Source organism: Erpetoichthys calabaricus, chromosome 10 (genome assembly GCF_900747795.2).
Source record: "Erpetoichthys calabaricus chromosome 10, fErpCal1.3, whole genome shotgun sequence".
Lineage (NCBI taxonomy): Eukaryota > Metazoa > Chordata > Cladistia > Polypteriformes > Polypteridae > Erpetoichthys > Erpetoichthys calabaricus.
In genome coordinates this window covers 12725800-12750980 of record NC_041403.2, presented here as the reverse complement: position 1 = coordinate 12750980, position 25181 = coordinate 12725800, and the positions used below count along the sequence as shown (strand labels likewise).

The window sequence follows — 25181 nt, the reverse complement described above, 5'->3', positions numbered from 1 at the left end:
CATTTCAATGGACATTACCAACTAGCACTTGCATGATAAGAAATAAATTTGCAAAAAGCATGGAGTTTTTACAGTTAGATTGTACTAATCATAAATTGCAAAAACTATAAAGACACTGTTACACAAAACCTGTCTTATCAATCTATGAGCGATGCAATGTGACAAGACTAGCTGCTGATTAAGGTACAGCTACAACATAACAAGATGTACAACTGAAAAATAAAGAACTTCCCTATGCCTTGGCCATAAAGTCACCATATCTGAATGAGCAGTACACTTCTAACCCATTAAGGTATGACTGCTCCAAAGCATTAATGTAATGAATTTTCAAAGGAATACACTTACACACACAGTATTTTTGCTTTTATGTACAATCTTAAAAATTACTTCATCAACTTAATACATGTATGGGTGGGACGGAGGCGCAGTGGTAGCGCTGCTGCCTCGCAGTAAGGAGACCTGGGTTTGCTTCCCTGCTCCTCCCTGCGTGGAGTTTGCATGTTCTCTCCGTGTCTGCGTGGGTTTCCTCCCACAGTCCAAAGACATGCAGGTTAGGTGGATTGGCGACCCTAAATTGTCCCTACTGTGTGCTTGGTGTGTGGGTGTGTGTGCCCTGCGGTGGGCTGGCGCCCTGCCCGGGGTTTGTTCCTGCCTTGCGCCCTGTGCTGGCTGGGATTGGCTCCAGCAGATGCCCCCATGACCCCGTGTTAGGATATAGCAAGTTTTAGAACCCAAATTACAGGCTATATCCTAGAAATTCTGAATTAAGACAAATCATTTACAAATGGGGCTGATCATTGGACTCCATAGAAACATACTTTAATCACACTTTGTAAATAGGTTTGGACTAAAGAGAGGAATTGTCACAGTGCAGAATCATCAGCCTTGAAACATGTAAATGTACAGTCACCTACAGCCCTGCAATTGAAAAGGACTTCAATCAAGAAAGACATAAATCCTGAGGCCATGAAGCGGGTTTACTCCAGGACATCATGATACCCAACCTGCCTAATCCAGTTCAATGTTGCAAAAGGACTGCATGGACCCCAAACTTACTAGTCCACTGCTGAGCCCAATGACAAGCTCATATCCGCACACTAAAGCTTATACATGTTGGGCTGCTGAACCCAGGGGTAGGAGATATGACACATATTTATCTAATATTGCAAAGCCATCTTCATCAAAAAATGACTAACATGACTATTAAGGTCTTTTCAGCCTGCACTTCCCACCTGTATTGTAAATGTTTCACCACCCTATCTATCCGAATACCGTATATACTTGGGGATAAGTTTTCCCGCGGATAAGTCGGGACTTGATTTTATCGTATAATTTCTGGTATTTTATAACATCGGTCATATAAGTCGAATGTGGAAAACTCACGCTATTGGTCTAAGAAATTATGATATGGTAACACCCACCTGAGAGAGTAACCACAGAGCACACTGCCTTTTTATTCTATGTGGATGCAGCAATGCGTTGTATCAGCGTGTGCTCCTAACTTCTCTCTGTCTCTATCTATTGTGCCTACGTGACCACACGGTAATACCCAAACTATTCCGAAGCAACGTTCCAACTGTTTTGTGTTTTTTGTATCTCAAACCCTCATACACCTTTATCGTAAGAGCATCCCTTATCTACAATGGAGCGTTCAATCAGAAGAAAATATGAAGCTGGTTTTAAATTGAAAGTCATTGAAGTGGCGAAAGAAACTGGTAACTGCGCTGCTGCAAAAAAATTCGATGCATCTGAGAAAATGGTGTGAGATTGGAGGAAGCAAGAAAAAAAAATTAAGTGGCGTATTTTTGAATGGGCGTATAACTCGGGGCCTGATTTTAAGATCGATTTTTCGGGTTTCAAGACCCAACTTATACGTGAGTATATACGGTACTTCAGTCCCACCAAAAGAACCAGAGTTATTCATCACTCTGGGAGCTTTGCAAGACACAGGCAGAATATATGCACGTGTTGACCAAATGCTGCATAAACTCAGGAAAATGCTTTGCTAGAAACATTTACTGTTATATAGGGTCCAATATCTTGGCAAATAAAACACATAAAATAATAAAAAGATTAAGTCACCTATCATTTTTTATTATCATTGTTCAAGTACAGTGGAACCTTGGTTTGCGAGCATAATTCGTTCCGGAAATGTGCTCGCAGTCCAAAGCACTCGTATATCAAAGTGAATTCCCCCATAAGAAATAATGGAAACTCAAGACGATTCGTTCCACAACCCAAAACTATTCATATAAAAATGATTAATACAAAATATAAAGTAAAAATACATAAAACAAATTAACCTGCACTTTACCTTTGAAAAGAATCACGGCTGGGGTGAGCGAGTTTCTAAACTCTTGTGGGATTCCACCCAACGGGACGACACGCGGAAGAGCATCCCAAAGCAATCGCAGTCTCCCAGCGCTGTAGCAGTTCGCCGTAAAAGCGAATCTGAAAAGATCGCAGACATGCTATAAGCGCCTGCCGTCGATGGGCGATACAAGGAACATTATAAATGTGAAGGGCACAGTACTACTTGACCACGACCCTGCCTGACTGCTGTGTCTGTGTATAGGAGAGTGGCAGATCCCGCTACAATAAATAACCGCACTGTTGCTGTTTCAAGCTGAATAAAGCTGGTGTTGCTAAAGTACTGAGACTCAGCTTCGTGTTTTGGGGTGCAAGACGGGGACTCTTATGTCACAGCACACACACAGAGTCACAATGCTGTAGTAAACGGTATACGTTCATACGGATGTTGACTATATGAGTGAGGCACGCCAACTCAGATGGAGAATAGGAGACGATTGCCCACAATCCCGTAGCGAGAGAGAGAACCACCATCAGCTCAGTTGTGATCACATGACGTTCAGCAGACAAAGCGTATACATAGTACTCATACCGCAAGACCTTGCTCATTTATCAAGTCCAAATTTATTAAAAATTTTAGCTTGTCTTGAAAAACACTCGTAAACCAAGTTACTTGCAAACCGAGGTTCCACTGTATAAGCTTAATTTACATTTATAATAGGGTGTGAGTTTGGTAACTTGCTTTACAGGTTTCTGCAAAGAAAACAAAACAAAAACACACCTTACAAGAGTCTGGGCTATATTAGAGACCACAATCCAATCTTTCTTACACTGCCTGCTTGCTTGCTCAGATAGACTGCCCAGCCCTAAATGTACCCTATCGATATAACATTTTTGCCCATATTTTTTCCCCCTTTTTATTTGATATCAAAACTTGTACTGATTTCATGATGTTAAATTTTAAATTTGAATGCACAATAAGTCAAAAGGTTTATTAGGACATAATATATAGTACAAAGTTTATTATTACAATTTAACACTAGTGAGTACAAGTATAAATTTGAATTTTATTACAACCTCAATTAAAAAAATTTGGGACAATAAAATGTAAATAAAAACAGAATACAATTCGCAAATCTCACTCATATTTTATTCACAACAGAACACAGTAAAATGTCTTAGAAAACATATCAAATGTTGAAAGTACTTCATGAAAAATATTGGCTCATTTTAAATTTTATGGCACTAACACTTTCCAAAAAAGTTGGTACAGTGGCAACAAAACACAGGAAAAGTAAGTGGTACTAAAAAGAAACACCTGGAGGAACATTTTGCAACTAATTAGCTGAATTGACAACAGGTCAGTAACATGACTGGGTATAAAGAGAGCATCTTAGAGAATCAGAGTCTCACAGAAGTAAAGATGAGCAGAGGTTCACAAGTCTGCAAAAGACGGTCTATAAATTGTGGAACAATTTCAGAATAATGTTCCTCGACATAAAATTGCTTTGAATATCTCATCATCTACAGTACACATCATCATCAAAAGATTCCATGAATCTGGAAAAATCTTTGTATGCATGGAACAAGGCTGAAAATCAATATTGGATGCTGGTGATCTTTGGGCCCACAGGCAGAACTGCATTAAAAACAGACATGATTCTATCATGGAAATCATTTCACGGGCTCAGGAACACTTCCAGAAATTACTATCTGTGGACACAGTTTGTCATTCCATCCACAAATGCAGGTTAAAGCTATATCATGCAATGAAGAAGCCATATGTGAACATGATCCAGAAACACTGTCATCTTCTCTAGGCCAAAGCTCATTTAAAATAGACTGAGGTGAGGTGGAAAACTGTTCTGTGGTCAGAAGAATCAAAATTTGAAATTCTTTTTGGAAAACATGGACACTGCACCCTCTGGACTAAAAAAGGAGAGAGAGAGAGAGAGAGAGAGAGAGAGAGACAGAGACACCATCTGGCTTGTTATCAGTGTTCAGTTCAAAAGCCTGAATCTCTGATGGTATGGGGGTGCATTAGTTCCTATGGAATTGGAAGTGTGCACATCAGGAAAGGTGCCATCAATGCTGAAAGGTATATATTGTACATGTTTTAAGTGCTCCCATCCAGATGTCGTCTTTTTCAGGGAAGGTCTTGCATATTTCAGCACGACAATGCTAAACCGCATACTGCATCTATTACAACAAAATGGCTTTGTCGCAGAGTCCGGGTGTTGAACTGGCCTGCCTGCAGTCCACACCTTTCACCAATTGTGACATGTCTGCCATCTTGCCATTGTTTACATTTCGCAACTCATGCACATGCAAGGATTAGTTGCCGAGTCAACGAGTCTAGCATTCCTCCAAGCACAGAGGGAATGCCTGTGACGTGACAGTGAGTTTTGTCGCCATTAACAGCTGATTGTCGCCCTCTATCCCTGGATGTCGACATTCGCCCTCAACCCCTCCTGTCGACAAAAGTCGACATCCGCCCTAAAAGAGTTAATGGGCGGCAAATATACAAGCTATGAAGTCCTGGACATAGAAACAAAAATCGATGAATATCCATGAGCCTGGTCTGCAATAGAAATAAAATCTTGCTGAACCTTTTTATATACCGTGCTCTGTGCCCCAGTATATACAAATTATCGTAAATATATGGATAATCCAATTGTCCATCACTCAATTAGAATATGGAACCAATGCAAGAAGACAGAGACGCTCTTATCTGTTGCATCTTTACATGATAATCACCTTTTTCTATCCTCTCAAACCTACACAGTATTTGATGTTTGGAAAACATCCATAATTTAAAGACTTAGGAGATCTGTATATAGATTCTTTATACGATACAAAGAAACTATCACACTTTAAATTTAACTTCACATCAACACAATTTTTCCACTACGTTCAAATCAGAAAATTAGCTAAAAGGAGCCTTCCCAGTTTTCCTCACTTCCCACTAATTTCTATTCTAAGCAATACAGTTTAGTTTTGAAGACTCAGACAGCATCTCAACAATATATGGGAAATAAAAATACTAAATATGGATACTAATATATGGATAAAAAAAATATTTTTTGTTGATTGATGAAAAGCGCCCACGTTTTTATTTTACGAGTGATGTATGAGAGACTTATTTTTTACATTTTAGCACACTTTTAAACTTAATATAAGCGTGATTTTTAAAAAGTATATATATAATTATTTTCAACTTTTTAGTATTGGGTTTGTTTTAGTATAATTTTGTAATCAATATTTTAACACTTCCTTAAATATTTCTATCCATTACTAGCGCCATCTATTGGTGAAATTTTTAACTATTCTTCATATGAAAATTTCATTTCTTAATTAACATGGATTAATTGATCAATTAGTGAAACTGATTCATGTATTGTTATTGGAAGGGAGTAAGTGTGCAAAATTTCAAGTCATTTGGACAACAGGAAGTAGGTTAAATATGGTTTACAAAATTTGTACCAGACAACAAATAGGTGAAGTTAAAATAAGTGTGGTAATAATAATAATAATAATAATATGAAGAAGAAATGTTAAAATCTCTTCCTTTCAAAGATCCTAGGGTATGTTGAGATGTTCACTTAACATCTCTGAAAAGGAGGGGCAGGAAGCCATGCACAGAATATATTCCAGCTCCATATGCGCAAAGCATTGAATCATTAAAATCTTATCAAGCTTATTTATCTCATTTAAAGCTGTCCAAAATATGACCAGAGTAAGATTCAACATGTGAACATTACAATTTACATCCAGCCTCAATGGGCCACATGTTTTGGGCATGCACCAAATGAACATCATTTTGGACAAAATCTTTCAACGCCTATATGGTGGCCTTGGTGTCACTATCACTCCTAACCCATTAACAACCGTGTTTGGTGTACTCCTGGATGGGCTTAAATAACAGAAGGAGAAACGGATTGTAATTGCTTATACCACACTACTAGCACATAGACATATCTTGCTCAACAGAAAGAATCCCAGTCCACCTGTTATAAGCTAGTGGGTAACTGATGTTTTATAATATTTGAAATTGAAAAAAGGAAATTCTCACTTAGAGGATCTGTTAAAAACTTTTTTTAAATATGGCAAGATCTTAGAATAAGCATCTATAGCAGGGAAAGGGACATTCTACTGTTTTTTGTTTTATTTTTAAAAAAGGGTTGCTCATGTTGTAGTTTCTCCACTCTTTCTCACGGGCAGGAGCTGAATTATGTTTTAAGTTTGACATGATTGTATGTAATGCTGTTTATTCAAATAATATCAATAAAATAAAAAAAATAAATAAAAACTAAAAATGGCTGGACTAAAGTTTCATACTTAGGTTACGATTATTATCCTAATTAGAAGAAAATCAATATTAAAACTCAAATGTAAACAGAATGTGTAGATTACAATGACTGGCCAGATAACAAAGAATGTCTGAGGAAGCAGAAAACCATGTTTACCCTTAAAAAAAAAAAAAATCTAACCAAAATGGCTCAATCCCATGTTTATGAAGTACTGCATATCAATTTTTAAAGAAAAGAACATTTGTTGTTCATTCTTTTCAAACTGCTTTTCCTGGTAAGAGTCACAGTGGAATCACACGGAAGGATTGCAACAAGTTTTCCAGGATTTCTAAATGCCCCAAACCAATCAAAAGATATAACCCTTTCTCCATTTGCTGTAGTCTGCTCCCATTGGCAGCACATCGTGAACATGTCCAAAGCAATTTAATGGACTCCCCTCGAGATGATGGAGCAGGTGTTCTAATAATAATAATTCTTTGCATTTATATAGCGCTTTTCTCACTACTCAAAGTGCTCAGCAAATGCAGGTTAAGGGCCTTGCTCAAGGGCCCAACAGAGTCCCTAAAGGCATTTACGAGATTCGAACCGGCAACCTTCCAATTGCCAGTGCAGATCCCTAGCCTCAGAGTTCTAAATCAGTGGTTCTCCCATATTGTCACTGCACCAAACCCATCAATACAAATTAAAGAACATTGGGAAAAATAATATGAAGCTGTAATGGTGGATTAATACTATTAACCTGAAAAGTAAATTGCAAAGGAAGCTGCTTGCATACAAACTTACCACAAGCAAGGGCAGGTGCAGACTTCCATACTGCAAGCTGGAATGGATAATTCCAGGCTCCAATGCCAGCACAGACACCCAATGGCTCCCGGCGAGTATAGGCAAATGAGCCCCCAGGTAGCTGCACATGTTGACCTGAAGGGGTGAAGCAAAACAAATGTTAGCTATGCACTACATATGCTGAGAAGGAAAAAAGGACAAAATGGAATGCGTCCACTAGGGCTGTCAGAATGAACATCACTATTCGAACATAATTCTATATGTAAAAATTCTTATTCAAAGACATATGCTGACATTTGATTGTAAAATTATGATTATATATATATATATATATATATATATATATATATATATATATATATATATATATATATATATATATTATTTCAAACACTGCACCAATTTTGGCATTGTGTTACTCCAGACACACTGTGGCAATACTTTTGTATTTGGTATATGTTTTGCATATCACTTCCACCGTCAGAGTTTTTGAAATTTTTAATTGTTTGTATCGCCATTTATAAAATGGACAGATTTTTTCTACTGCACTACTCTGCTTTCTGATTAAAAGGTGTACCAACAGATTTTAAACACTTGCCCAGTTCCCTAAAAGTATCATGTTGCCCCTGATCCTGTTCTGGTTCACCCCTGAACCAGAGATCTTGGATTTGCTCATTTTATATAAAAAATGTTAAGCATTTATCGCAGCAAACATACAGGAAGCCGGTTTCCCTTCTCATTAAACATAATGGAACCATCTTTCTGTCTTTCCTTTTATTATTGCAACAGCTTTCAAAGATCAACATTTTAAAGAGCATTTTCATTGTCAGGAATGCTACCTCAACCATACCTCAACCTCATTTTTCATTTTGCTTTTGTTGTAGGAATTACAAGTTTTAAGGTTATATGCATTATATTTTTTCTGCATCTGTATGGGTCGGGGGAATGGAGTAACCCATTTAGTTTAATCCTGTATGTTATTTAATTACCACCACCCCATTCAATGAAGTTAACAAATCAGCCCACTCTGCCAAAGTGATGCATCTTCCACAAACTATTTTTTAAACATATACTTCTTATGATTTGATTTAAAATTATTCTTCTTTGTGTGTATTTTTTCAACTGTTAGTTAAGCTGCTGTTAATGCTCATCAGACAAAGATTGGAGTGGAGGATGCAATTATCTGTCTGCTCCACAAGGCTTATTCTCACCTGGAAAAAGATGGCAGCACTGTGAGAATTATGTTTTGTTTGTTCTCAAGTGCCTTCAATACCAACCAGCCATCCTTATTAAGGGCTAAACTCGGAGATATGCAGATGGATGAGCCTATGGTGTCCTGGATAATAGACTGTCGAGCAGACCAGTTTGTGAGACTCATGGACTGTATTTGTGATATGGATGTGAGCAACACTGAAGCACCATAGGGAACAGTCCTGTACCCTTTTCTTCACTTTCTACACATCCAATCATCATAAATATACTGTAACACCAGGTCAAATAATTTGCAAAAATTTTGAGATGATTCTGCACTTATGGGGTGTATTGATAAGGGTGTGAGAAAGTTAAGGTGTCAGATGGAGAACTTGTTTTCTTGGAGCAAAAAGAACTGTCTGCATCTTAACTAGTTACTTGGTTTTGCTGATGTTATCGACCTTCACCACAACAAAGAGCCTATATATCCAGTTACTACTCAAGGAGATGATACAGAGATGGTGCACTCTAACCAGTTCTTGAGGTTCACATCAATGTCAGGTTGGACTGCTGGGAGGACACAGAAGAACTATATTAGGAAGGGCAGAGCAGTTTCCCCTGCCCCCTTTCCTTCGGGGACTCTGTTCCTTTACTGGGGGTAGCAACATCCTTCACAGCTTTTACAACTCTGTGATAGTCAGTGCAATTTTCTATGATGTGGTGTTCTGGGCTGGTAATATCAACTCAAGAGATGCCCATCGAATCAACAAGCCAAATGAAAGGGCAGGCTCCATTATCTGGACCCTCTGGAAGTTGATGAAGAGGAGGGAATTAAAACAAAACTCAGTGTGACCAAGAGAGGATGTGAAGCTTTGCTCAAAATGGCACTAACACTGAGGACTTTCAGCCAAAGAATCATTCAGAAGAAGCGTGTCAAGAAACCCTACTGGGGTGCCTTATTACCAACAGCAATATACCAACATAATGCTTCACTGTGACTGTCAAGTAAGAAGTTAGATAAATATAAACGCACAAATCAGAAAGACTATCCCTCTACTTATGTATTTATATAGCTTCTGTAAAAGGTCAATTTGCTGCTGGGAAAAAAAAAAAAAAAGTTTCATCTATGAAAGCAAACAAAAATATGGAAGAATACTTGAAAATCCTTACAATGCAATGTTTAGTGCTTTCAGTCACTCCTTTTGTGAAACGTGAATAAACTCACCAGGGGCCTCATGTATAACGCCGTGCGTAGAACTCACACTATAACATGGCGTAAGCACAAAAACAGGATTGTGCGTACGCACAGAAAAATCCAGATGCAGGAATCTTGTGCGCACGCATACTTTCACGTTCTTCCACTACATAAATCCCGATCAGCGTGAAAAGTAACGCACGTGCACGCGCCTTCTGTCCCGCCCCAACTCCTCCCAGAATTACGCCTCTTTGAATATGCAAATCAATATAAATAGCCTTCTGTGAAAAGACAATGGGAAAAGCACAGGGGAAAATAAGAATTTCAGCGAATACCAAGTGGAGGCAAAGGAAAAACGTACTATTTGTTGGTTTAAACAGTGGTATAATCAACAAAAGAAAGTTGATCGAGTGACAGAGTGTCGGAAAAACTCGAAAGATCAAATTCACAAAGTCGCACAGTGCCCGAAATAAAAAAGAAATCACATATCAAAGTTGCCGTGAAAAGGCGACTCGTAGCCCACCGTCTGAGTGTCATATGAAAGCGTATTAGGGTACAAACAAAAAACATAGGCACACAGTGGGAAAAAAGCACGAAATGTCAACTTTAATCTCGAAATTTCCACTTTAATCACGTAGTTTATTTTGCCATTAAAGTAGAACATCATAAACTTCATCTTAAAATAGTTTATTTTACTAGTTTCTCAAGTAGCATGTTAAATGCTTTGTTCTGTGTTTGATCTTCTATGTGCTCTGTGTGTGTTAATCACTACATGCTTCCGTTCTTTCTCTTTCTCCGACAGGACACAGAATGCATTACATTCGGGATATTACAGCTCTCTGAATAATTAAAATACTGAGATGTATACGTGATATCATTTTCATGAAGATAGGAATGAAAGTATGTTATTAAACATGGGAACACGGTGGCGCAGTGATTGTTCATATCTCACGCAAGAGGCTTGCTGCTCCATGTGCGACCTTCGATGAAATAATTTATTACAGAAGTACTGTCTCTTTCAAACGTACTAACCTCCAATTCCTGTCCATACTTTTCTTTCTCCAATCGCCACACAATCAGCTCTGTAATAGACGTTAAGCCATTTGTAAGCTTAGAAGGCCGATTCTTCAAAACTTTTAAGGAACATTGAAATATCTTCGTAGTACATGTTTAATTATTCTATTCATCTATCCTTCCAGTGTCGCGTCAGCACCAGCAAGAATACAGCGCAAGGCAGGAGCTATCCTTGAACTAGCTATACGCTGCGGCACCGTGTCCTCACATGTTTAATTATTAACAATACTGATTATTTAAATGAAGTTAAAGTTTTATCTGTATACTATAAGCAACATATTTTGCTGCATTTCATCTTAAAAATGATATTGTCATCATACGCGCTTTATAAAGTAGCGCAGGTTGTGCAATATTATAACTGTAGTGTAAGTTTACAGTGAGGTGATTGTACTTAAGTACAAACAGTTCTACAAGGAGCACTTGGACTGATTGAGTGCGTTTATAGTTCTTGGGATGAAACTGTTTCTGAAAAGCGAGGTTCGTACAGGAAAGGCTTTGACACTTTTTGCCGTGGTTGAGGTAGTGTGTACTTGAAACTGTATACTGATAATTCTCTTTCCGATCATCTGCTGCTGTGATTCACACTCAGATACAGTGATATAAATACTCCGAGTGGTGCAGTAAGAGTAATATGGAAAAAGATGATCCGCAGTGGCAACCCTTAATGGGAGCAGCAAAAAGAAGAACAAGATGCAGTGAGCGTAACAACGCTAAAGCAGTTATGGTATTTGGAATACTATGGCTATTCCCTGGCCCATTATATTGCTACAGGTTAATTACGATCAGATGCATTACACTAATAAACAATATGCAGTTAATTTCAGTGTATTTATAAAGCCGTATCAGGAATGTGGAGCTAAGAAAGAAAGGATGAGCACACAGGAACAGTAGTTTGACCATTCTGTGGACCATTATATTGTTACAGGTTAATTACAATCAGATGCATTAAATTTATGAACGATATGCGGTTAATTTCAGTGTATTTGATAAACCCGCCGCCATGGATGTGGATCTAAGAAAGGGTAACCACACAGGAACAGTAGCACTGCTTTGACGCTGGGTGCTGCCAGTCTGCAAAACCGAGTGGAGAAATTGCGTACGCCAGGGTATGAGTTACCATGGAAATGTGCGTGGCTTTACGCCAAGTTTAGGTTTTATACATTGCGATTTGAGCGTGGAAAGGTTCGTACGCAACATTTCTGTGCGTACGCACCGTTTATACATGAGGCCCCAGGTCTTGACTTACACAAAATACAGATGGGCACTGACAGGTCTTTTGCACCAACGGACCAGAAAAGCAAACAGAGCGGAGGGCTGGAGGTGGGGGCAGCAACAAAAGTTATGCTTGCGTTTAACTAAAAGTGGGTGATTTTATATGGATTCTGTATATGCATTACAGGCATGTGAAGTGTGCCGCTTCAACTTCTCTCTTTGATCACATCACTTTCCAATCATGGAGAATCCACTGCATCCACTGAACAGGATCATCTCCAGACAGAGGAGCAGCTTCAGCGACAGACTGCTGTCACCGTCCTGCTCCACTGACAGACTGAGGAGATCGTTCCTCCCCCACACTACGCAACTCTTCAATTCCACCCAGAGGGGTAAACGTTAACATTATACAAAGTTATTGTCTGTTATACCTGCATTTTTATCACTCTTTAATTAAAATTGTTTTTATCAGTATGTGGCTGCTGGAGAGTTGTGAATGTGAATTTCCCCTTGGGGATTAATAAAGTATCTATCAATCAGAAGTAACCTTTCTGTGAAGGGCTGCCTTTTCAAGTGGAGGAAATGTCGGCTCCACAAGCAAAATGATATTGAGGCATACAAAAGCACATTAAATACAAGTAGCACTTCAAGCATATTCAAAAACTTAACTTTTTTTAATATGAGAATTCATATCCTCATTTTTGTAGAGAAAAGCCAAGCAAAATGACACCTTTTATTGGCTAATTAAAATGATTACAATATGTAAGCTTTCGAGGCAACTCAGGCCCCTTCTTCAGGCAAGATGTAATCTTTATTGATCTTTATGTTTACATCTTGCCTGAAGAAGGGGCCCGAGTTGCCTTGAAAGCTTGCATATTGTAATCTTTTTAGTTAGCCAATAAAAAGGGGGTCATTTGCTTGGCTTTTCTCTACATTCATAATGGCTAACACGGTACAACACCCTAGTACTACTCATTTTTGTATAATTTGACATACCTAGCGTCCACTCATTTTAGTGAAGGTGCTGGGTGTTCAGTGGTTTCTATAGCATTCATGTGAAATATCCTTAACATATTTGGGGGGGAGGATTACAAGGAGATAACAGCTGATATTTTTAATGTATTATGCTAGCAATCAAAAAACACTGTCAATAAGATACCTGGAGTTTATATATAATAAAAAAAAAAAATAAAAAAAAAATAAAAAAAGTATAATCATGTCAAATTGATTAACTCATCATAACATTTGCCCTAGTAATGGGGTAAAGCGGGTGGGGAAGAATGTGGCAGCTGTGACAAATTTAAAACAAGTAATATCTATGTGAAGAATGCAGGACTCACCAATGGACTTCAACCCACACACCATGCCCTTGACAGCAAACAGAAAGTAGGGAACATGAAGCTTTTTATCTACAAGTACTACTCAGTTATCTTCTATGACCAACAGTGCTTCACTTTGTGCATTGGCTCAATCACAGCACTATGCAATATACATTGTTTAAAATAAACAGAAGTGGTAAAAAAATAAAAAATAAAAAAATAACCGACTGCTTTGGTAACAATGTAAGCCTTGCCTCAAATAGACTTATCTACTCAATTTGGTATTTTACCAGAGAAACAATCACTTTCTGGCCAAAACCAAGAACAAAAGCCTACAAATTGGCAAGCAAATATAACCAGGGACTGACACACACACATACACACACCCCCCACTCTAGTTGGGTTGAATTTCTGTTAATTCTGCTGGACCAACACATAATGTCACACTCTTTTTGAATGCAATATATGTGATCTACAAAACGCCTCAGCATAGAGCAGTATTTCTTGAAAATGTGTCAAGTACAGCCTTTACAAAAGTAGTTTTCTGTGTAATGCACTTTTGGTCTACTTTTAATGTCATACATGCTCCATTCTAACAAGGTGATGAATAAATTAAGATTAAGAAATTTCACAGGAAAAGGAAAAAAAAAATTCTAACCAAGAATATTTATTCATTTAAACAAACTTTCCCATTACACATTCAGAAATCGATAAGAAAACTGTACTGATGATTTGGCACATTTAGATCTGACAAACCTTATCTTGAATATGTCCCCACAAACACCCCCTTTCAAATTGCATGACTGTACTGTGATTGCTAACTTATTAGAAGTAAACAAAATTATCAGACAAAGATTGTGTAGATGTCATTATGTGAGCACCAATGGTTACTCTATGCTGGATTACACAGTCTGCAGGCTTTCCTTGAATTGTTTGGAAATCTGCTTGTGACAAAAATAGGCAATGCTTCCAGGGGTCTCAGATCTTTCCTAAAAGAATTGTTCTGAATTCTGTTAAGCAGTGAAGATATCTCCATCTTCCTCTAGCCTTCAAGTTATAGCTGATGAAAGCCTCCAAATTCTGCATCGGTTAATCCACAATTTAGCTGATATATATGAACTATTAACAAAAGGTAAGGACACTGCACTAGTTACTGATTATGTCCTCACCTCTATCTCGCTGCAGTATCCCAAACTAGGCCCTTAACATGCCTTTTGCAAGTGCATTAAATTAACCAGATTATTAGGGTAATAGTTGCTTGTGCAGTTGGTCAAGAGAAGACTCGGTTAAAATCTTAAACTGGTCACTATTCAGCCTGACCTCTTACTTACACAGATTTTTCTCTAGTCAAGTCAAGTTGCGGAGCATGCACTGGTACAGCGCGTTGCCGCACCTACTACATGACGAAACAACTTGGGATCCCGGTTGGCAACCCCCTAGGCAGACACGTGGTCCAGTCCCACCCTCCGGAAGTGACCCTTTACTTGCCGCAGCCAGGTGTTACGTGGGCGACCCCTTGGCCTGGTCCAGCCACTCGGGTTCCCAACAATGAGGATCTTACGAGCTGGATCACCCTCGGGGAAACGTACCACGTGGCCGTAGTGCCATAACTGACGCTCCCTCACAATGCAGGTAATGTGCCTCATTCGGGACTCCATGAGCAACACAAAGTCCAACCAACGGTACCCAAGGGTTTTCTGGAGAGACACAGTACCAAAGGAGTCCAGTCTTCATCTCAGGTCACTGGATAGCGTCCATGTCTCACAACCATAGAGCAAGACAGGAAGCACCAGGACTCTAAAAACTTGGACCTTCACCCTTTGGCATAGACATCAGGAGCGCCACACACCCCTTTCCAGAGACCTCATGACCCCTCCACACTTTCCCAATCAGTCTACTGACTTCATAAGAAGAGTCAACAGAGACATGAATGTCACTGCCAAGGTAAGTAAACCTCTCGACAAGGGCAACACTCTGTCCACAGACAGACACACTGCTGATGGCCATGCCCAGAAGGTCATTAAAGGCCTAGTTTACTCTAGGTACAACATTTTTTTATTCCTTCTACATTCTAAAGTATGGAATCATTAAGCATAAGTAGAACGTGGAGGCCTGCCTTCCAGATAGTTTGTGTTGTGCTTGAGTGTAGCAATCATAACCAGAGTTAAATTCTTACTATTGCATTATGTATCTTCTTATTAGTATTATTATTATTATTGTGGTGTGCTTGCAGGTAGCAAACATAACCTGCATGTCTTTTTCCATACTATAAACCTACTTTTGCCACCTCCGAGTGTGTGATATAGATAATTAATTAAAAACACACTTTAGCTGATCCCACAAGGTTAAAATCTGACATTTAAGCTGTATTTAGATTCCCTTGACGCAGTCTTCACTTACCAGAGAGCCCTCCAGCTAAACCTGCATAGTATTCAATGGTTAACCAAGAGACCTCAATGTCTCCCCTTGCTTCCGAAATGGACTTGCCGTTATTGATGACTTCAACTTTAGCAATTTCTTCGCAATGTTCCTGTTTATTAGGTAGGGAAAAGGAAAAAAAAATGGCTTAGAAAAAAAACTTGGGTAAGGGAACACCTGGATAAGACCAATACACTTGTTATGGAAATTACTTTTAGAAATTATCTACACATCTTGAAATAATTGTGAAAATGAACAGATAGACACTAATGTAGAATCTTATTTCATGCTACAAATCAAATAACAAACCACGTTATATAAGAATATCAAAGTGAAAGGATTAAGCGATTCCATCATCATGTCACAAAAAGAATTTAGCAGCCCAGGCCAGAAGCTATGCTGTTACAGGACATCAGTTTAAAAAAATTAAATGCCCCATAATCCAGCACCAATCAAACATTATAAGTGAACTCCTTAGCCCACTTCATATAAATAACTACATAAAAAAAAGAAACCTGACTAAGGCTGATTACTAAATAAAAGGATTTATTCTTAAACGAAGAAAGCAAATTAAAAAAAAAAAAAAAAAAAAAAAAAACCCACATGCAACACGTTGCCACCAACATTAAGGCCAGGATGTGGTAGCACTGCTACCCCGGGTGCATAGTCTCAATTCTGAATGATAGCTCAGGGTTGTCTGTGCATTTGTTTTTCAGGAGTTCTACTTTTTTTGCCCGATCCCAAAGACATTAGGTGAAGTGAAAATTCAAATTTGGCTTTGTGGAATTTTATGTGCCCTGTGTTAGGCCGGTGCCCTGTTGTAGGCTGATTATACAGCCTTGTGTTCAGTAAGGCAGTGCTAGAAGTCATTTTGAGTTATCAGACTTCACTTAAGAAGTGCGAGTCTGCATAAGGAAATGTATGCTTGCCACTGTACAAGCCATGCAACCAATACATTCTTTATATACTTAAGTTAAAACAAAAAACAAGTGCATGGGACTGTTTGGAGCAAATTAAATGTAGGCTAACAAACAGCAAGACAAACATCACCTTGGGTTGTATCCTACTGAAAATAGATACCGAACATCCTACATGGTTTACAGTATAGGCTTAAAAAACACCAAGAAAGTAATTAGAAATAAACATGTTTGGAAAGATTTTGACTTAGATGCTACACAATTTACAGAAACTAAGAATAAATCCAGTAGGCATACTGAAATTTAAGATAGCAGGTGGCCATTCATGACAAACAACACTTTGCCAGTGGGGGCTAGGCAGTCTTTTGGCCTTGGAACCCCTGCAGATTTTGTTTTTTCTCCAGGCTAACCGATTTCATTTTTTTCTGACTTTGCAGTTATTTGACCTTACCTTGTGTTGCTAAACTTATCTTAATTGTTTCTCTTTTCTTGTAAACTTTCTTTTTGTCATCTTGTAAAGCACTTTGAGGTACATAGTTGTATGAAAATGTGCTATATAAATAAATGCTGTTGTTGTTGGGACTCCTCAGCTTTTGCATATACTGTATTATTCTAAGCATTCAGGTAAACCTTTGAAAGCAGCCATTGACCAACTGAAAGTATAAAGCCTAGCTCTCTTACAAAACCTGTACACTTCTCCATCAGCTGATAGCCTTAAAATGCACCAAAACATACCAAAATACATAGAATGCCTAAGACAGGCTTTATCACATGACATTCAGATCTGAAACATAAAAGTGTCTGAACACAGCACTCTGGAGGCATGATACCCAGTAACAATTTATTCCTTATTTCTTCCATACCATACCCTAATAAGCCTGGCAGCTTCCATCAATATGTGCTGCCTCTCCATGCCGGACATTGCACTCCATTTCTGGAAGGCAGCCTGAGCGCTCTGTATGGCCTGGTCCACTTCATGGGCCCCAGCAGGCACAAGCTCACATAGCAAACGACCTGAAAATAATAATTAAAAAAAGGGGTTATTTAAACAAGAACAGCTACATCTATTTATCCTTGGACTTCTTCCTTTACCCTTACAGATAAGAAAGATAAGAATAATAAAAAAAGGACTTATCTGTAGTAAAAAGATAAAAAAAAAAAAATAATGAGTCAGTGTATATTTAATTAGTTAAAAGGACATATTGCACTTATATATGGCACAAAAATGGGGTCACTTCAAAGCATTTAACAGTGGTTCAACCCAAAAGTTTGATTCTTTCATCATTTTCATCATGATAAGATGGCAGGTTCAGCAAATCTTTGGATTGTTACACAATTAAGCCACTCGCACTGCCATTGCTCAATCTGTAACCCTCTTCTGCAGAGTTTTCCATGTGAAGGATTTAGCCAACAGGGTGTAGCAATCACCTGCAGTTAAATCAGCACAGGATTGTCAATTTTATCTTCTGTGTATTTGCACACACTTTAAGAAAACAAATAAACCTGATACATTATACATAACCTGGACTCTTAGTTCTGGTCATATTTTGCCTACTTTAATTTCCTATACAGGAAATTAAAAACTTAGTAGAGCCGCAAGAAGGCTACAGCTGACTAAATACATCCTACAGGGATGACATGGCATATTAGTGGAAGAAAGGTATGTGTCACAGGGTATCTTTTTAAGCTATGATCTTGTTACTAAACACTTTCAGTACTGAATGTGTTCCAAATTTGTAATGGGGGCTGGTTGTTGCCACATCACTCTTTGAATAAATACAGTTTGTTGCACTGCAAGCAAAGCTGACTGAAAAGTAGTTTGTTTAGTGAGGTTTGCAGAATTGTATGCATACTTGTGCCAAAAATTGGCTAGTGTTTGCTCTCCATGAATATGTGTAAATGCAGAGCAGTTTTGAAACACAGTAAACTGAAACTGGGCAAATCAGCAAGATATCGGTCACCTGATTGGACCGTCTCAAATCAAGGACAAAAGCCTCAGGCGGAGTAATATTAAGTTTGCAAATATGTTTTTAGAATAAACATTTTTAGAAGATTTTAAAAATTACAAACTTCACACCAGACTGCTGCTCTGAAAGTGGTATGGCGAGTTCAAAATTGGTCTTTCAGCCACATAACCAAGTGTTCTAGTTTTGACCTCATGCCCAGGTCCATGTGGAGCTTACATAGTTACTCCCGGCCTATGTAGATACTCCTCAGGCACACTCAAAGGTTATGTTAACTGTAGACTCCAAGTTTGAAGTGTGTCAGTAGGCTACATTATGGATCAGATATATGTTACTGGCTGGTTCCTGTGTTATACCCAAGCTGCTAGAACAGGCAGAGTTACACCGAATCTACTGAATCTCCTGCAAAAGCCCCACAGAATGTGTCATATCATTTTCTAACCCGCTTAATCCAGATCAGGGTTGCTTGACATTTCTGACAAGAGGGGCTGAATTGGATATAACACCTGTCTTGTTCACTCTACCATTATAGAGGAAAGAGCTCCTCATGCATTCTTTCATGGTTTTTCTTTAATGAATAAATTATATATACATACACACACACATTATATTATATAGAGAGTTAAGCATTTATAACTTTTGAAAAAAAATAGAAATATTTCTAAATGCCTTATAAATGTAAAAACCAAACGGTTGTGTTTTTCTGAGTGCAGAATAAGAGAAGAGTAAAAAAAGACCAGCTAATTAAATGAAATCATTTGTTATCGATTATTATCACGGATTGTGGCTGCAGGGTTTTGTTCCAACCAGATGCACAATGGGTCCCCGGGACAGAGTTTGGGAACCACTGCACTAGACTAACATCCATCCATCCATTTTCCAACCCGCTGAATCCGAACACAGGGTCACGGGGGTCTGCTGGAGCCAATCCCAGCCAACACAGGGCACAAGGCAGGAACCAATCCCAGGCAGGGTGCCAACCCACCGCAGTAGACTAACATGAAACATAAAAAATAAATAAAACTCCTATAAACCCAGTTTAATTTGGCTTTTTCATAGCGGAAATTTAGTTCCACTTCTAATCGATTTTTTACATAAAATTATATAAAATATAAAGTTATTTAAAAAAATGAATGTGTATATACAGCAAGGACTCTACTTTTTCAATAAGTTGAATATCTGTGTTATGCAAGTGTATATTGATTTCTTAGCTACCATTTTCTGTATGACACTCATGCTTGTTTTGCTTTTTCTTGCAACTCTTTCTTTCTTTGTAACACTTTGGTCTAGTATGTTATCATAGACATAAATTGTAATTCTCACAAGATACTACCACAAAAAATGAATGTTACAAATTCAACAACTGAACTATTGAGCAAATACACAAAAGAATATAATTTAATTTGTATCAATTACCAATTAACGAATGATATTCTCTTAACTTTGGACTCAGGCTCTTCTGCAATCTTAGTCTTACTGGATCTCAGTGCAGCATTTGACACAGTGGACCCTGGGGTTCTGTTAAAATGGCTTGAGGATGAAGTGGGCATTCAAGGCTGTGCAGTGAAATTGTTTGAGTCCGACCTCAAAGGGTCTGCTAACATAGATGGGAATTTCTCTCTGCCAGCTCCTCTTACACAAGGCATCCCACAAGGATCTATCCTGGCTTCCCTTCTATTTCCCCTTTATGTGCTCCCCATGAGCGCCATCTTTTACAAACATGATGTCACTCATTGTTATGCTGATGATAACCAGCTGTATCTCAAAATTAGTTCTGACATCACTTAATCTGTAAAAATAATAAAAAAAAAAAAGCTCTTGAAATGCTTTGAGGACATTAAATATTGGATGGCACAAAATTTCTTACAATTAAACAAAATTAAAACGGGTCATTATTTTTGGTCCCACCACATCTGCAGTTGAAATCGGCATTCAGTTAGGCTCTTTGGCAGCAATGATTCATAATGATGTCAGAAACCTAGGTACCATCTTTGAGTCATCACTAAGTTTTGAAAAACAAATCTCCACGATCGTAAAGTCCAGTTTTTACCAACGGAGGCTAATTTCTAAACTAAAATCCTTTATTATCACAGAAGGACTTGGAAACAGTCATTCATGCTTTTATTACATCTCGCCTACATTTTTGTAATCCTTTATATGTGGGTCTGCCAAAATCTGCTCTGTCGCGCCTTCAGCTGGTTCAAAATGCTGCAGCGAGATTCTTAATGGGGTCAATAAAAAAGGATCATCTCTCACCCATTTTAGCCTCTCTCCACTGGCTACCAGTGAGGTGTCACATTGATTTTAAAATCTTGTTTGTTTTTAAAGCCTTGCATAGTCTCGCTCCAAAATACATCTGTGACCTCCTTCATCTTTGCTAGGTAGAATGCCCAGAGGGGACTGGGCGGTCTCGTGGCCTGGAACCCCTGCAGATTTTATTTTTTCTCCAGCCGTCTGGAGTTTTTTTTTTTTTGTTTTTTCTGTCCTCCCTGGCCATCGGACCTTACTCTTATTCTATGTTAACTAATGTTGTCTTATTTTAATTTCTCACTTTGTCTTTTATTTTTCTTTTCTTCATTATGTAAAGCACTTTGAGCTACTTTGTCTTTTATTTTTCTTTTCTTCATTATGTAAAGCACTTTGAGCTACTTTTTTGTATAAAAATGTGCTATATAAATAAATGTTGTTGTTCACCCCTATGTGGCAGAGACAGCGTTGAGGTCATCTGGACAACTTCTCCTTGCAGTTTCTAGATCTCGGCTGAAGTCGAGGGGAGACCCAACTTTCTCAGCTGTTGCTCCTAGGCTTTGTAATGACTTGCCTTTTCACATCAGGTCTTCAAAACCTCTATCAAGGTTTTTAAAAATCGGCTTAAGACCTACCTGTTTTCTTCCGCCTTTCACTATGTATAATGAATGGGATTGTGGTGGATGTTATAATTGGTTGTCTTATTGATCTGCTTCTGCATGATTGTTTGCATTGTGTTTAATGATTCTTTGTACAACACTTTGGCGCAACCTCGGTTTTAAATGTGATTTTATAAATAAAAAATAAAAATAATTACTGCTTGAGGATTTCTAGTTAGTATTAAATGCAAAGGAAAGGCTGAAATATGTTGGTGCTGGTCAGATTTGCCCGACAAAGAACTACAGACAAATGGAAGTTACCAAGTAAGGTGGTAGACAGCAGGACTCTAGTGAAGTGTTTTCCTTGAACTATGGGCTGGCACATGTCTGTGGTGGGCGGCCATGATTGGGTAGTAAAATTTGCCGAGTTTGAATTCTGTGCCAACTGATAAGCCACCAGCTATTTACCATACAATTTACTGCTGGTGTGACACGTCACAGATAGGTTGCATTTGAATTGTTAAATGGAAACCAGGGTATGTTAATCTATTTGCAAACTAAATCAGAAAAATATATTTTTAATGGTGGGGCTCGTTTGATAAGCCTTCTAAAAAAAAAAAAAAAAGTTTTAATTTAATACAGTGTAAATAAGCTGTGTCAATTTAACAACTTGTTTTACATAAGTGGAACTACAAGTCAAGTGTCTAAGCAACTGTTCATACTATCCTATCAAAAAATCATATCATCATACTGCACTCCCAAGAATTTCTCTCTCAGGTTTACTAAACCTTTTAATAAGCATTTCCACTGGCAATGGTATATCCTATTCCTGTTTAGAATGACAACTGTTTTAGGTTCGTGCCTCAGGGGCTCCCAGCTACGGGTTTGCACGTTTATCCGGTGTCTACTTAAGGTGCTCCAGCTTCCTTCCATAGTTCAAAAGATATGCAGGCTAGGAGGATTGGCAATGCATAACTGACCCGTGTGTGTGTGTTTACCCTGCCAAGGACTGGCACCCTGTCCAGGGACTTTCCTGCCTTGCACTCAACACATGCTAGAATAGGTTCCAACTGTCCCCATGACACTGCTTGGATAGGTAGGTTAGGAAGATGGATAAACGGTATTGTTTCAACAATACACTTGTTTCCCACTTCTAATATTCATCTCTAAAATATGCCTGAAAGGAAACAAAAGCCATTTACTTTTTTCTTATATGCCAAGTTTTATCACATTACGACTCCACAGTCATTATAATAATAATCCTCGATGTGGGTTCCAGTACGATATCGATTTTTTAATTTGGGTTCACAGATTAAAAATAAAATTTTAAGAACTACTGCTATAGGGTCACTCAAAAAAACTGGGCTTGAAGTTATTTTTAAGCAATTAGGTGGATAAGACTGGCCAGCTATGTTCTACTGAAAGGCCTGTTGTCATCAAAATACGCCTAAGGTTCTACACAACGCAACACTCGTGCTCTTGGCAGGCGAATGCATTAAAAAACTAAACATCCGCAAAATACGACGATGAAGATTTTGTAACAGGAGTAATTACCTAAAGTGTAGTGTAATGTAAGTAAAGAAAACATTAAGTTTTTTTGTTGTTTACCTGTTGCGGGCTCATACACTGGCTCCGCAGCCTTCTTGTCCTGTTCCGGAATCTTCACTCGGGACCCACACCAGTAGTTGAGGGCCTCCCTGGGAGCCAGCTGAAGGCTCCCCGTGGATGCCCCCTTGATTGTAGCAGCGGACAGCAAGCGAGTCCGAATAAGCTCGCATCCATCCGTGGGCGAGGAGCAGCTGCTGTGATGCATTTTCTTGAGGAGGGTGAATGTGCGTCGCAAACAGAATCTAGGATTACAAAAACACAAACAGAGCACTAGATGTGAGGAGAAAGGACAGAATAACAATGTCAAGCGTCTCCCAGTAGTTCAAAGCCAGCCCCTTCGCTCAAGCGCATTCTCATATACGCTGGAAGAGGCGACGCCCCTTAGTCGGCGCGAAGGAATCCTTGGAGATGCGCGTGCGCAGTACGCCTCAACTACAGCACGTGACGTTCCCGCCCCCAAACTGAGCCCCTGTAATTAAAAAGCTGCTAGCTGAAAGAAGGAGCTACAGTGCTCAGGAGACTGTTATTGTAGAAGTTGGAATTTTAAGTACACGAGAAACATTCCATGTCTTATAAACTGCGCAGACGTGTACACACTGCCACTGACAACATATCTGCTACATGAGTTATTTTTGTATATGAATGATCGATCATTGTTGCGGAACAGGAATGAACTCGATCTGCACGCACTCAGACGTTGCGGCGGCGGCAGCTCGCTTCGAGTGCGAGACGTTGCAAGTTCAAGTTTACTATCATGTGTACGTAGTACAATGAAATTCTTACTTGCACGTGTTTATACTTGCAAAAAAAAATACCACCCTTTAAAATGACATATTATCGTAAACGCGCACTTGGAGGCTCACCGATAGCCTTAATGAAATAATACGTCGTTAGTCGACGAACTTTCATATGCGCCGAACCCTCACGATCACCGAGCTTCTCCGCGCACTCCCAACTCCAAATTCTGTCTCCTTATTCAAATGCGCACCCCCAAAAAACACTCACTCGCTAAAATGCCTCACAATCGTTTCGTACCTAAAAAGCATTGTAACTTGCAGCGCGTTCCAAATAGAAGTGCGAAGGTTGGAGATTACAAAGTTCGCATGGAATTAATGGCTGGCTGCCAATCACGCTGTCATGTTATTCCCAGCCCCTTTATATCAACCTGCTTCTTAAATTCACCGTTAATACCGATCTGTCTTACCTTTTACTGCAGAGACCGGAGAAATATTTTTTGTGTCTGTTGTTTCTTATATAGCTGCCCTCGGAATTTTTTTTTTTAAACTCCACCCAAAGTTTGACCGCTGAGGTTAGGGGCCGCTTTTAAAATGTAGTTCATAAAACGAACCGAAGTTGATCGCGAACACGTACTTATTTAAAAGAAAAAAGAAAAAAAAAATGGACATCGTACACAAGTAATTTTTGTACACTCTACTAAAAGAAAAACAATTTTAAAAAGTGACATTTTGTGCATCGGTTTTCTAGTAAACGTAAGTAAATTCTGAAACGTTTTTACCGAAGGTCCCTAAGAACAAATCGGGGGCCCCTTAGGTCGAGGTCCGCCAATGGCTAAATTACTGATGTGCCTCATTTCGAAGATAAACCTGTTTTGTTCCGTGCATTTTTAAAATGCTTGCCCTACAAGGCACGTATGGCGCCTCACTTAAAGGTGGCAGTCAACATAATCTTTAAATAACGGCATGATCGTGTGCCTGGCAGAGCTCTGCATCTGTTTATGCTCCTCCATCTGTTTTTCTATCTCTTAGCCAAATTCACATTTTATTGTTACTTGGGGCTGGTTACAAGATTTGCATTAGTAGTATTTAGTTAAGGGACTTTTTTTTAATTTAATTTAATATAATATAATATAATATACGGGCGGCACGGTGGCGCAGTGGGTAGCGCTGCTGCCTCGCAGTAAGGAGACCTGGGTTCGCTTCCCGGGTCCTCCCTGCGTGGAGTTTGCATGTTCTCCCCGTGTCTGTGTGTCTGCGTGGGTTTCCTCCGGGCGCTCCGGTTTCCTCCCACAGTCCA

General features: G+C 38.9%; 1 protein-coding gene across 2 annotated transcripts in view; it reads right to left on the bottom strand.

Moving 5' to 3' along the window:
* LOC114658820 (4-trimethylaminobutyraldehyde dehydrogenase A-like) overlaps window positions 1-24439 on the bottom strand; it is a 35278-nt gene extending 10839 nt beyond the window's left edge. The window contains exons 1-5 of one of the 2 annotated variants that reach the window (XM_051932724.1): window positions 24352-24439; window positions 23148-23389; window positions 17598-17743; window positions 15795-15924; window positions 7404-7538 (exon numbers count right to left, since the gene is read on the bottom strand). In XM_051932724.1, coding sequence (XP_051788684.1) covers window positions 7404-7538; window positions 15795-15924; window positions 17598-17743; window positions 23148-23352 — 616 coding nt within the window. In that variant the 5' untranslated portion in view covers window positions 23353-23389; window positions 24352-24439. Of the gene's footprint in view, window positions 1-7403; window positions 7539-15794; window positions 15925-17597; window positions 17744-23147; window positions 23390-24182; window positions 24316-24351 lie in introns of those variants that run through there. The other variant, XM_028810879.2, reaches the window with a different exon arrangement.
* Window positions 24440-25181: the final 742 nt, after the last annotated feature.